This window comes from Micropterus salmoides, unplaced genomic scaffold (genome assembly GCF_014851395.1).
Source record: "Micropterus salmoides isolate LMB-PRFRI ecotype aquatic unplaced genomic scaffold, ASM1485139v1 Ms_hic_scaffold_14, whole genome shotgun sequence".
NCBI lineage: Eukaryota > Metazoa > Chordata > Actinopteri > Centrarchiformes > Centrarchidae > Micropterus > Micropterus salmoides.
This window is the reverse complement of record NW_024040485.1, coordinates 26460113-26473560: the sequence shown is the minus strand read 5'-3', so window position 1 is coordinate 26473560 and position 13448 is coordinate 26460113. Positions and strand designations below refer to the sequence as shown.

The window sequence follows — 13448 nt, the reverse complement described above, 5'->3', positions numbered from 1 at the left end:
TCCAGATGTTATAGTGTCCTTGAATGCATCACCCAGGAGAGGTTTGATAAATGGTCACTCTTTGGAACCACACAACAGTAACTGAGACTAGCAGAAAAATTAAAGCAACGTGTTCACTGTGATGGAGCTCCTTGGCTGTAGCTCACACCACATGATGTGGAGTCGGCCGAAGGCTCTAGATATTTGGCATGTTAGATATCTGTCTGGCGTTGGCAAACTTCTGTGATACGTCCTTGAGTAGTTAACACATAATGATTGGTGAGCGCCAATTGATCTCCGATTTGCCCCCGATCACAGCCCTGACAGTGAGCCCGGTCAGTGAGCTCGGCGACTTGCAAATCAGGCTTAGTATCCTGTAGTGTGAGCTTGGCTTTAGTTGTCTCAAGGAAATGTCATATCTTTTTTAGTGAATTTGCATATTGCACTGTAGGAGAGGAAAACAAAGGCTGCATGGAAACTGAATGAATTACTGTAAAAATCTGTACATTACACACAATGGTGAAAACGTACAACACCAGCAATACTGTCCTGTAACACGCTGACAGATACCACAAACACACTTTTTTGGCAACAGAACAAACAACTCCCAAAGTCAGAGGCTCTTCGATGGTCCGTTTATATTTTTTGGAGCAGTTGCAATTTGTTTGAGGCAATAGAAAGATTCACAATTCTCTTTTTAAAACACGTTTGGTCTAGCAATAAAAAGGTCACCGACGTTATTTCTCCATACAGGTCTTAATAGTCAGGTTTTCTCTGCCTAAGGATCACAATGACATACATAACAGTGTCAGTTTCCAGACGCTCACTAACAAATACAGTACGCCCGTTTTTCATCCAGTGTTTTTGTGGGGACACTTGCATTATTAGCCATTTTTCAAGCATCGGAAGATGACCTTTAGGACTTTTAAACAGCAGTGGGTAGGGAGAACCAGGGTCTGTTGTCACGTTTTACAATTTAGCCTTTTTCACTTTAAAACAAAAGTAAACAAAATAGTAAAATCACCATTTAGTTTCAGATTTAGGCTTACTGACAACAAATACTCATGCATGCATGGGTGCAGTTTTTTGCGTCATGAGACCAATTGATCAGAATTTCATGCAAGGGAAACACACTTAGAGGAGGAATCAAACTTGTGATTGTTCTCTGTTGTGTAGTTTCAAATGTGATCACCTGTGGAATGATCAGAACTCACGGCTGATAATCAGTTTGTTATCAATGCAAAAGTGGACATTGTTTGCACAGATAAATACAGACATGTTGGAAATACTTCTCACTGATTTAGCACCGTTTTAGACTGCTTTAGTGACAACGTGGATCCCTGGGCCCTGGTCTACTCTACTCCACATAGCAACAACATTACTACACAAAGTCGACAATTTAGTGTGTTGACCAGAAAATAAAATGTGAACAAAATTCCTACATGTAGCGGGTTTTTTTTACAAGTCTTTTTCTATAATGTTGCTGCTATAAGTGACATCCACATCTGCACATAAAAAGTATATATTTATATTTATATAATATATATCCGTACTCTATTAACAGTTTTGTCTACCATGAAGTTAGAATTGCCACCCATCTCTCAGAAAAGTTTTTTTTGTAATTCAAACATTGATTATTTTACAACACAGAAGTCAACTAATTTTGTACAACTTTGGAGGAAGCGATGCTCCGCCTGGTCACAGTCCCTCTATGGTTTCCGTTTGCTTTTTTTTTGTTTGTTTTTAGTTCAGTTTTTATGTTTTTTCGCCCAAGTCCCAGTGCAGTTAAGACAGTTTTCATCCCCGTAAAACACAGTTTAGAAAAACCAAAGCATTTACAAACTGGCATCGTTAGAACCGCAAGGATGTTCAGCTGAGAACTTCAGCTGAACTTGGACCCTTTAACACGCCCCTATCCTTCCCCACAGCCTTCTTCAGCTGAGGGGAAGTAACCCTTGTTTGGCACGGTTATATACACAATGAGCACAGTTCACTCAAAGCAAGGGGTCATGGGAACAAAAAGGAGATTTGAGGTGTTAATGTGGAAAGATAGCCGCCAAAGAAACAACACTTGCCTCAAAAAAAAAAAAATAAAGTCCCGGAAAAGGCTGCTTAGCTTTTTAAGCCTCTCCTCAGCTATTTTGGCAGCTGTGCTGTCAGCTATTCTGTCAGCTATCTGTAGGGCAGTAAAGGGAGCACCGTGACCTACCAGAATTGATGCTTCAATACCCAATTCATATCCAGTGTGTCCGTCTGTAGCTGTGATATGAATTTTAGTTTAGAGTGCAGATACTGTGTGCATTTGTGTGTGGGGTTGTTAGTGAGGAAGTGAGGTTGACCTAATGGCAAAAGGTCTGACGTGACACAGAAAATAGTGCAATGTACAGTACACAATGCATCTGAGAAAATGTACAGTGTACATCAAATACTATACAACCAGAATCGAGAATTAAAAAAGTAGAAACACAACAAAAGAAAGAGGAAAAAAAAACTGTTACAAATGACAAGGTCCAGAAGCATTCTTTGCCCAGAGGAGGATACATCACGCTGAAGCCGTAGAGAGAGAAACAAAAGTTTGTGACAGACGTCCTACATGTCCTACAGATCTGCTTCTTGTGCTTCACATTACTAAAAGCCATGTTGCTATACCACATATTTACAGGTTTCGCCTGGGTATCTCTCACACGTTCCATTCGCAAACCAAAACCTTCCGTCCTCAAGTCCACCAATCCATTTTTCTCTTTCATTGTCATTCTGCATTTCTATACATTTCCCACTTTTTCTATCTTTCCCATCAAGTTCTCTTACATCATATCCGTCCCTCTTACGTTCTGTATCCGGAGGCTTTCGGGTGCAGGCGGTCTTTCTGCCTGTTGAACCTAGCAGTAGTTGATCACAAACTAAACACAGAAAGAAAATGTGTCTGTCGGTTTTGTTGGTGGTATGCATGCACATGCATGGCCGCTCCTCTGTTTGCTTCTGTTCTTCCTTTGCCCCCCTATCTGTCCTCACTCAGATGTCACTGAAAGGAGTGTAAAGTCTAGAATTTGCTCCCCATGTCTCTTTTACTGCACTCCATCCTCCCCCTCTGTCATCCTGCTACCTATGATGCTACTCAGGAGCTACAGGGGAGGATGGGGAGGCATGGCAACTGTCCTCTCATCTTCTTTCTTCCTCTTTTTAAACTAACCCCTTCATCGTCATGTTCTCCCTCATCCATCCTCTCCTCCTCCTTCTCCTCCACCCTCTTCTCCCCTCAGACCCAGGAGTCTGGTGAGGCTGGATAGTGGCTGGTCTCATAGTTGAGCTCGCTGTAGGGCCGTGAGGCTGAGTAGAAGTCTACATAGTTGCCGGTGGACTTGAGGCCCTGCAGGTGCATGTTGAGTTCACCCTGTGGGGGGCGCCCTCCCGCGTGAACCTGGTTCTCATAGAAGGCCTGGTCCTCGTAATTGACACTTTCGGGCGGGGGAGGGTTTTGGAAAGGAGGGTATGGCTCTGAAGGCAGGCCTTGAGAAGAGATCTGTAAAAAAGCAAAAATCATTACTGAGAGAATGGCGAGATGGCTAAGTACACACCATCATGAAGTGAGGTCCATTTGCTATGCACCAGTGTTGTAAACTGACCTGGAAATGATTCATAGAAATAAAGGGACAAATAACCGAGGATGTGCATGCAGCAACGAGGCAGAAACCACATTGCCACAAAGTACAGATAGCTTTCAGAATCATTTCCACAACTTTTTTATAACCAGACGGTGATAGAAACCTGCCAGCTACATCCATAAGGCTAGAACAATTTAGAGCATTCCCACTTTTCATCTGCTTTGTATTGAATTACAATATCTCTTTGACTCCATCTCTAAATTATTGTCAAACAAAAAAACTATTAAAACTTCGTAAAAAATCTATTAATATATAGGATATTATTTATTTATTTATTGTTCTATATTTTTATTTTATTTGTCCTGGTATGATCGGTTTTTATAGTTTTTGTATTGCCTTGTCTATTATTGTATATAATTTTCTTGTGGCGTTATTGTTAATGTACACTGCTTGTTCATCTGAACGTGGTCAATAAAGGCATTAAAAAAAACAAAAAGAAACCTGCCTGCTCTAGCTAGCTGGCAGCAAGTGGCAGTAAAAATATTAACCCAGAGTAGAGTTCTGCACGGGCCGAAAACTGGGACCAAAGTTCAGACCTGACTTGACTGAAACCAACTGGTACTGCCAAATTTGAGACCCAAACCCTAATCATGTACTAGACATGTATTTCATCCATCCCTGACCATTATCTTACAATGCTAATTAAATGTGTCTCCATTGGGCATTGCGTGTCTAGACACAGATCGGCACAGTCAGAGAAAGAGAGAAATCTTGACTCTTTACGCGACAAAACTGTTGACAGAACCAGACTACACAAACTTAGCTCCTTTAGGCAGTGAGAAATCACTTGTGTGTGTCCAACAGGCAGCATATGTTTGAGTGCATGGAAACCCTCTCATGTTTATTGGTATTGATAGTGTGATAGTTGGACGTATTCCCTTTGTCTAGTGCAAGAATGCATAAAATGAAATGTCTATGTATAGAAAAGCTTATCTTATATGGAACTATTTGTGCTTCTAAATTAAGTTTGCTCTAACAAAGTAAGTGTAGACCAGATAGTTTGTTTAGAAAGCTAGCAAACTAGAATTTAAACTCAAAATGGATTTTATTGATCAGGGGTGATGGCCATCAGTGGTGTCCATTGTTGTGCATTACTATGAGACTGCCAAGTCACAAGTTTAGAGATACAACCAGCATGAAACATGCCAAAGGGTTTGATGGGTAACAATGCAGAATCGAATGCCAATGGCAGTTCATTCAGTATTCCCATAAAGCATAAAAGGGGCTCTAGTTTATTGTGACCTTTTTGGACTTCATATTTTTATCCCCTTTTGTGCCACTATTAAATTGTCATACAATAAAGAAACTAGTTTTGCTTTTAACTTTTTATAGGATTACTATACAGCAGTTCCTTCTCTATAAGGTGATATGAGTCATAAAACGGTAAGAGGGGCTTGCAATGCAGCATGGAAAACACCAACATCAAGAGAGAGAGATGCAAAGAAGGGCAAGACACTGAAAGAAACTTCTTGTATTCCATCAGACGCTGAGTGTTGTGGGTCAAATGTTTCCCCGGGACATCTAAAACTTCTACGTCTGCTCTTGGTGTGATCATTTCTAACATTTCTCCTTGGTTTGTGTTCCATGACTAATGCCTTCTTCTGCCAGTTGGTAGCTGTAATGAAATTACGAGCATTTCAACACAGAAAAGTGACTTGGCGTACCTGATTATACTTCAGGTCATCAGTAGGTGACACGTATGCTCCTCTGAGTAGCGTGGAAGACCCACCGGACATTTGCCCTGCAGAGACAAGAGAGGATGAGGACTTCAGACGAACGCTTGCTCTGCAACATTTATTCAGATATTACTGTAAAGGCGTTGGTGTGGAGTGTAGGTGCGCTGTCACTGCTATCAGGTGGACGTGACAATTTGTTATTAAATTAAAATGGTGATGGATGATGATGATTAAAGAGAGCTTGGGACTCAATGTTTCCCACACAACAGCTGCTGTCAGTGTGCAAATGTCTGCAAACATTTGCACAATGAAACACTAGAACCCTGATCAATATATCACATCATATTAGATTATTTTTATGTCAAAAGCTTACCTACACTCTCTCAATTGAGATTTAGTGGATAGTTTTAAAATTAAGATTTCTAACTTGTTCACTTTTTGTCTGGACTTTAACCGATCAATTGTAGAATTTGGATTATTAAAGTTAGTTATATAAACTGGTTGACTTCCTTTTAAAAAGTAGCATTAATTGTAGGTTCATATCACTTAAGAAGAAAAAGTGTTCATTTGCTTTCTTGCTGACAGATACCACTCCCATGTCTGTATGCTAAATATGATGCTAACTTAACGTAACAAAGACTGGAAACAGGGGGGACAGCTAACCTGGCTCTGTCCAAAGATAAGAAAACCATCCTTTAAGCACCTCTAGAGCTCACTAAGTAACACTATATGCAGGGCTTAAAGCAAAAAATTTTTCTGTGCCTGAAATGCGTTTGGGGTTTACGACAAAGATGGAGGATAGGGGGCAAGAGCGTAAGTTTGTGTTGTAAACTGACTGGGACAAAGGGACTCAGATTAGGGGTGTGACATACACTTAGCTCACGAAACATGAAAAAACACAATTCTGGGTTCACAAGAAGATGAAGAGAAGATAAGTGTACACTGGTTTGATAAAACGTTCAATGTGGAAATATATGAAGGGGGGTCTGGGCATCCTCCCCAAGAATATTTTTAGCATTAAACAGTTCATTTCCTGCATTCTGGTAACATCTCCTGCCACCACATATAATCAGAGCTTGAAGTGGAAAATACAGGTGCTGGGCAATATGGCTGAAAATGTTATCACGATAAACATTTCACATCATTCAATATCGATTATTCTTATGATAAATGTCAAATCATTATAAGGCAGAATTTTGCTCCTGAGTGAAAGTTGAAGAAACAAGATGGTTAATTGTGGTTTTAAACTATTTTAATGGTCAGAACAAACACTTAATGCCAAACAGTGGATCCAGTGTTTCCCAGACGTTCATTTATATCTCAACAAATTAAAGTGCTGATTTGTTCGTAATTCAAATGAATTAAATCAAACACTTATGAAAGGTTTGTTAAATTGTTAGGCTATTGAGGAAAATTATATTGCATAATTATATTATTGTTTTATTGCCCAGCCCTGCTGGTACTCCCCATTCACATGGGGGCTCACGGCTGCATGAAAGGCACCGAGCTTCTACCTGGTCCGTCTCCGCCGACAGAGATTAGCAAACAGGCGAGAATGGGAACAGATGAGCGCCACATAGAGCCCACCGGTACGCAAGAAAATTCCCGGGACGCCAAAGAGTAAAATGTAGAAGTAACTTACTGGTATCGGTGGCCCACTTCAAGCACTGCCCATTATCAAAATTGACATCGCTTATCTATGAAGCCGTACTCCACCGGTGGATTACATTCTGACAAAAATGGCCTTGTTACGTTGGCAAAGGTCCAGACATGAATCCTACACGAATACAAAAACACCTTCGTGTCGGAGAACTTTAAGCCCTGTACTGTATATGTCTCACTAGACTGATCTGTAAAAAATGATGAAGCCAGCAAGTAACCAGAGATTGCAGGAATCCAGTGTGAGAGCAATAGTGTGACTGGTTAGCTCAGTTAGTAAAGCACAGGACTTGTAATCCAAAGATTTCAGGTTTGACTCCTGCTCTCAATAACTTTTTGCAAATAGTATTATTTTTAATACTTATTTTTCTCTATTCTTTTATTTTTCTTATATAACTTGCATTTGTTTATTCCATATTTATATATTTCTTTTATTATTTATGTCAGCTATATGTTTGTCTATGTGTAGCACCTTATCACCAAAGCAAATTCCTCCTATGTGTAAAACACTACTTTCTGATTCTGATCAGAACACAAAAACTCTCCCCCCAAAACACAATTTGTTGTTTTAACACCAAGATTTCTCAATGTATTAAACAAACAAGCTATATAGTGTTAATTAGTGAATTCCAGAGGTGCTGGTCACCTGACTTTATTACCTTTGGACATAGACAGGCTAGCCCTTTCCCCATTTCCAGTCTTTGCGCTAAGCTATGTTAACCTGGCTCCAGCTTCTTATTTACTGTACAGACAATGTATTCTCGTAGATCTCTCTGCAAGAAAACAAATTAGCCTTTTTCCCAAAATGCTGAATGCTGGCTGCTTTAGTATTTGTAAAACCTACAGATGTGGTTATACCTAAAGCTATACACTACATGCTGAACACACATTAGCTTTATGGGAGACTGCGTCTTTGTGTCAGACATGCAGTATGAAATTCCTACCCGTCATGGCGTCCTTCCGGGATGTGTGTTCGCCCTTGTTGCCATGGTAACTGGCATTGCCAGTCGACTCATAGTCTGCCTTCCTCTCCTTCAAAGCCATCATCTCCCTGGGGGAAGCAGGGGCGCTTGCTACACACACACACACACACACACACACACACACACACACACACACACACACACACACACACACACACACACACACACACACACACACACACACACACACACACACACACACACACACACACACACACACACACACAGAGGGAATATCTTTAACCCTCAATTCATCATTAACCATCATCAACACATTTTCAATTCTCTTTTGGATTCACAAGGAGGACACTACAACAGCAAGGATAAGTATTTAGGCCACACATTTATTTTTTCACTGATGTTTTGCATTTACGTGCCGAGAACTCAACAAAGGCACAGCACTCTGAGACGTCACTGTATGTATTTACTTCTAACCATCAGCCTGAAATAAGTGAAACGGGGGGGACTGGATGCTTTTTGTGCCATTCTAAACAAATCTAGCTTTTTGACCAGGGTGTAATTTCAAAGCGGTAAATACTGAGTCACCCATCCTCCCTGTATCTGATTTACTCTTGCCTTTATCTTCTCCTTCACTCTGTCTGTATGCAGGCCATTCTCTCTCTCCCTGTATTTACTACATGTACATATTTTCATTATCTTAAACTCCCACTGGCCTATTAATGTCTGTCAGTCTGTCTTGGCATTACTAACCCAAATATCCACTTGTACCAAAACGAGCCAAATTGAAATCATAGAAAATGTACATACACACAGACACACAAATAAATTCTGGACTGAGATGGGGGGGTTGGCGGGATCAGAGGCAAAGATAATAAGTTAGATCTGGTTAGCCATGTTGGAGGCTATTGATTCAGTGCCATATGGTTCAGTAACGTTCCCTCTAATATTTAAATAATTATCAGCAGCCTTTCACAAAGAAGCTGCTGGTGATGATGCAGCCTGCCAGCCTGTTTGTGTGGCTGCCTCCGTCTCTTTTCTCTTCCTCTGCATATTATAACACAGTTAGCACTGATCCATAAGTTCATTAATGCTCTGCTAATATCACCATTCTATTGTAATATCAGCACCTACACAGCAGTTATTCTCAGCCTGCCGCTGCGATAAACAACTGTTGCAGAAATGTACACATTCATAGGCTTTACAATGGAACGCTTTTATTTTTTATGTGAAAACAAATTTACACGGCCATAAAATTAACCAAATGGCTTTGTGGGCCGTCGGCTGGCATTGAGAAACAAAATAGAAAATGTGAAATTAGTCAGTTGACAGCCTCATAAATTCAGTTTTAGTGTTTATTTTAAATATAGGTGGTGGGTATAGGTGGGTGGTGATGGTGCAGTGGATAAGACGCATGCCTTTGGTGTGAGGAAACCCGGGGTTCAATTCCCCACTGTGACACGTCCACCAATGTGTCCCTGAGCAAGACACTTAACCCCTAATTGATCTAGAAGCGTGTGACCTCTGACGTATATAGCAATTATAAGTCGCGAAACCTATTCGAATGCTCTCTCATACTATTTTAAATTGTTTTGAATTATATATTGGTTAACAGATACAGAACAATAAATTGTAGGCTTTTTTTTTTTAAAGTTTTCAGCCTCATGAAAACAATTAATCCAATCAATCTGCTACTGTATTTATTGCAGGACTGATACTATTGCCTCTTTCAGGCATGCACCTTGTTATGGATATTACATGTCAGTCTCATGTCTGAATGAGCACCACAGTCACTTTTTTTTTTGTCCATTTCTATTGGTGCCGGATGTAGTTGTGCATTTATTCATTCTGACTCACTACCTTGTGTATGTAGGAGGGATATTTTCCATCATTAAATAATAAGCACAAATATCAGGTAAAGAAAATGAGCCACAATACATCAGATCATTGTTTGTATGGTTGTAGCGCGAGAGGCATCTACTGAAGAGCCCATGATCTTGGATTGGTGTCAGAGAATCCGTAATTTCAAGACGACTTTTAGGAGGCAAGGTGCAAGGATTTTACTTGACAGCAGAATAATTTGTCCATAGCCACTGTAGTGTGAAGGTTAAAGCTGACTTCAGCTAGCTTAGAGCGATGCTTGTCTGACTGGACTGTACTGATGGAAAGAGAGACGGAAGAGAAAAGGGAAGACAAGAGAGCGTCGGGGTGTAGACTCACCTGATCGATTGTTGGGTGAGGTCCGTACGGGAGAGATGGACGGAGTACGAGAGGAAGAATAAGGTCGCTGTCTGTCTCTCTCTATTGTGGAGGAAGAGCCGACAAAATGGTACTGGGAATAGCCATCCTGAAAAAGAGAAGGCAAGAAACGTAAAGGAAAACAATGAAGTAAACGAAATGAAAAGAGAGATGAGACAGTGTTAGAACTAATCTACATTTGATCATTAGTCAGTTTCCAGTCTGTCAGCAATATCTACTGAAACATCAACCTGACTGACATTTCCAGTGTTAACACAGCCTTGTGGACTTTACCTTTTTGTAGAGGCTGCGGAGGTCTCTGTATTGCCACATGCTGTTCAGGACTTGAGATGCTGCTTTCACCACTTTAGGACTATGTCTGGGAATTCAGCAGAGAGGACAAAACACATACAGTATAAAGCTTGACTGTCTTTTGTTTTGTACTAGTGGGAGCTATCAAAACATCACGTTGCAGAATAATGAAGAAATCAAGACATAACGCAGAGACACTAAACTAGCCTCTAAAGAATCTTCTCACTGCAGCCTCCGAAGAAGAAAGACGGCTGATTGATTGATTGGCCAATATTTCATTCTGCATCCTCCAGGGTTTGTCTCAGCTGACTAATGGCTGCGGGTTTAATTGGCTCATATGGCCTTATCTGCGCCTAGGAAATTAAACTTGATTTTTTCAAATCATTTTGCTAAATGTTATCGTTTTGTATTCTGTGACAGCTTATCAAGGTCAGGCCTTGCAGTGATACAAAGCAGGGAACTTCATAATGTTCTCTGAGGAACAAGACAAGAAAGTACGTGTTTATTAATGGCTGTACCTTCAGTATCTCAAAAAGTAACTCTTATGGCAGAAAACTGTGTCCTCTTACATTTAATCTTTTATGTATGATCTCTTAACATTATTATTATTACTATTCTCGCTATATCTCGTGTTTTTTTGTCCCTAACCTTTCCTCTCCTATACTCCTTATGTTAATCCGTCCACATTTGCTAGGGTTTAGGGCTGTGAGATTGTTTTGGTGTTTTCCCTCTCTTGTTGTTCCTCTCCTCTCCTGGAATATTCATTCAAGGCCGAGACAGGATCTCTGTTCCCCAAAACATAGACACCTAGACTGTGTAAATGATGATGCCACCTTAGGCGGCAGGTCTCTGGACCAGCTGTATATGTGTTTAAGTACTTCTCTGTTTATTCTCTTTTGTTAAATAAATTCTTCAAAGACAACGGTTGGTTGTAACTCAATTCTTTGCTCAACCCCGCACCAGGAATATAATTTCCACGACAGTAACTAATGATGTTTACTTTCAATACGTTCAGAAATTAGTTTCAACCTATGATTTTTCAAGCATTGGAGAAAATAAATGTAACTTTTAGATGCAAAAATAACCAAATTTGCCAGCTGCTGTACAAAAGCAAAACGCTGTGACTACATATTTGGGTAACATTTAGTTGAGACCTGAATCTGACTTTTTGACATCTCTATCCAAGGAAGGTCAAAGTCAAGTAGTTTGGATAGTTTGGATAACTATAACCTGGATGACTGAGAACCTTCACAGACTTTTTGACATCCGTTTTATTGTATTAAAAATATGCCATGGAAATATTTCCATGGTAAATGGAAACTTGCTAAAGTCATATTTACATAATGATTTCTCCCAAACTGTTATCTAGAAATGAAAGTACATCCATTAGATATTCCACATACTTGACAGTAGCTAATTCCAATCATGACAGTGAAAAAATCCTACCTAAAATGTTGACTCGGAATGAATCCAATTTGATAAGGCTACCTTTAAATTAGATACTTAGATGTATTAAATGTAAATTTGTTTATTATGTTTGTTTCAACATAAATATTAATGGTAGAAATATAAGAGTGGATGGCGGCTTAGGGCTTCCATACAAACAGATATAGCCAACATTTCATTCTTAAAAAGCTATGGACTGTAAATCATCAAAATAAAGATCATGTTTTTATTAAATGAATTTGTTTGAAGTGGACAGGAAATTGGAAGACTATCCAAAGTCAGTTTAGTATCTTATTTTTTTGTAATATGTAGGTTATATGGCAATTGCAGTTTTGGTAAATCAGCCTTAAAATATATAAAATGAGTTGCTACTTCTCTCTGCCTTAGCAAGACAGAATAGATATCTAGATATAAGGGACAATATTCAGACCAATATTCAGATACTGGCAGCGTACTGAAGTCTCATTGACAAATCATAGTTAAGCGAGGCCTGGAGAAAATTGCAGGTGGTCTAAGACACCAATTATCATGTCCTCAGTTTGATTTGGGGACCTTCCCTGCATTTCACCCCACTTGCTTTCTCCCCATTGTTCCCTGACTATCTTTACTGTCAACTGTCAAATAAATACAAAATGGCGAGAAACAAAATGTTGGTGTGCAGGCAAACAGAATGGACCTTATTTTCTGTTGACTGTTTTGACTGCTGACTCATAGCTCTAAAACAAGCACACAGCCTCTCTAAACCTTTACTTTCACCCTCCTCTTGCCTCACCCCTGAGTCTCTGCTGCATGATCTCTCCACTCCTTCTCAACCACAGCCATGTTCCAGTCCTTTCTTATTCCACCTACTTCTCCACTGCCCTGATGGACTTGTCTACATCCCCCTCTTATCCTACTCCACCAATCAATTTCCTTATCTTCATGCCTAAATATCTCTCTCTCCACCATGCATCCCCGTGTTCCACCTGCTCGCTATGTGCTTTGCTAATGAACAACTGACTAAATATATCCTTCTTATAGAACAGCAGGCCGCCTTATTGGTAATAATGTATGCATTTTACAATCAACATTCAGAAACATTTTAATAGAGACAATTAAATACAGACTAGTCCAACTGCAACTGACTTCAGGAGTCTGATGCTGATGAGTGATGTTTTCACAACATAGAATTGTGCTTAGAAACATCTCGTCACATTCCTTAAAATGGTGGTTGCAAATAAATCCAGTTTCCAATTCTGGATAAATTCTGCATGAATTCAGCAACTACGTCACAGTGTTGTGTTTTTTTAACTATGAGGCAATGTCAAGATGCCCCTGTGGTTCTTGTCTTCTCTTCTCTTGGGTACTGTAGTCTTTAGTCACATTTGGCATATTGATTGTTGAAACTGAATTCCCTCGGTGTTCTTTCTAATTTCAGTTTAACAGTTTGTAATGCTGTTGCACCTTGCTCCTTCCAAAGTATAAAAACTGTTTATTCTTGATAAGAACACTGCCCCATGACAATACCCACAACTAATTTTCTCATTCTTCTATCC

The 13448-nt window shown here is 39.8% G+C and overlaps 1 protein-coding gene across 11 annotated transcripts in view; it reads right to left on the bottom strand.

The window, feature by feature from the left end:
- Window positions 1-592: 592 nt before the first annotated feature.
- ctnnd2b (catenin (cadherin-associated protein), delta 2b) overlaps window positions 593-13448 on the bottom strand; it is a 163320-nt gene continuing 150464 nt past the window's right edge. For 7 of the 11 annotated variants that reach the window (XM_038718780.1, XM_038718781.1, XM_038718783.1 and 4 more), the window contains 5 exons: window positions 10450-10543; window positions 10138-10264; window positions 7921-8049; window positions 5306-5382; window positions 593-3499 (listed from right to left, as the gene is read on the bottom strand). In XM_038718780.1, the coding sequence (XP_038574708.1) occupies window positions 3236-3499; window positions 5306-5382; window positions 7921-8049; window positions 10138-10264; window positions 10450-10543 (691 nt within the window). In that variant the 3' untranslated portion in view covers window positions 593-3235. The remainder of the gene's footprint in view (window positions 3500-5305; window positions 5383-7920; window positions 8050-10137; window positions 10265-10449; window positions 10544-13448) is intronic. The other 4 variants (XM_038718782.1, XM_038718791.1, XM_038718784.1 and 1 more) reach the window with 1 other exon arrangement.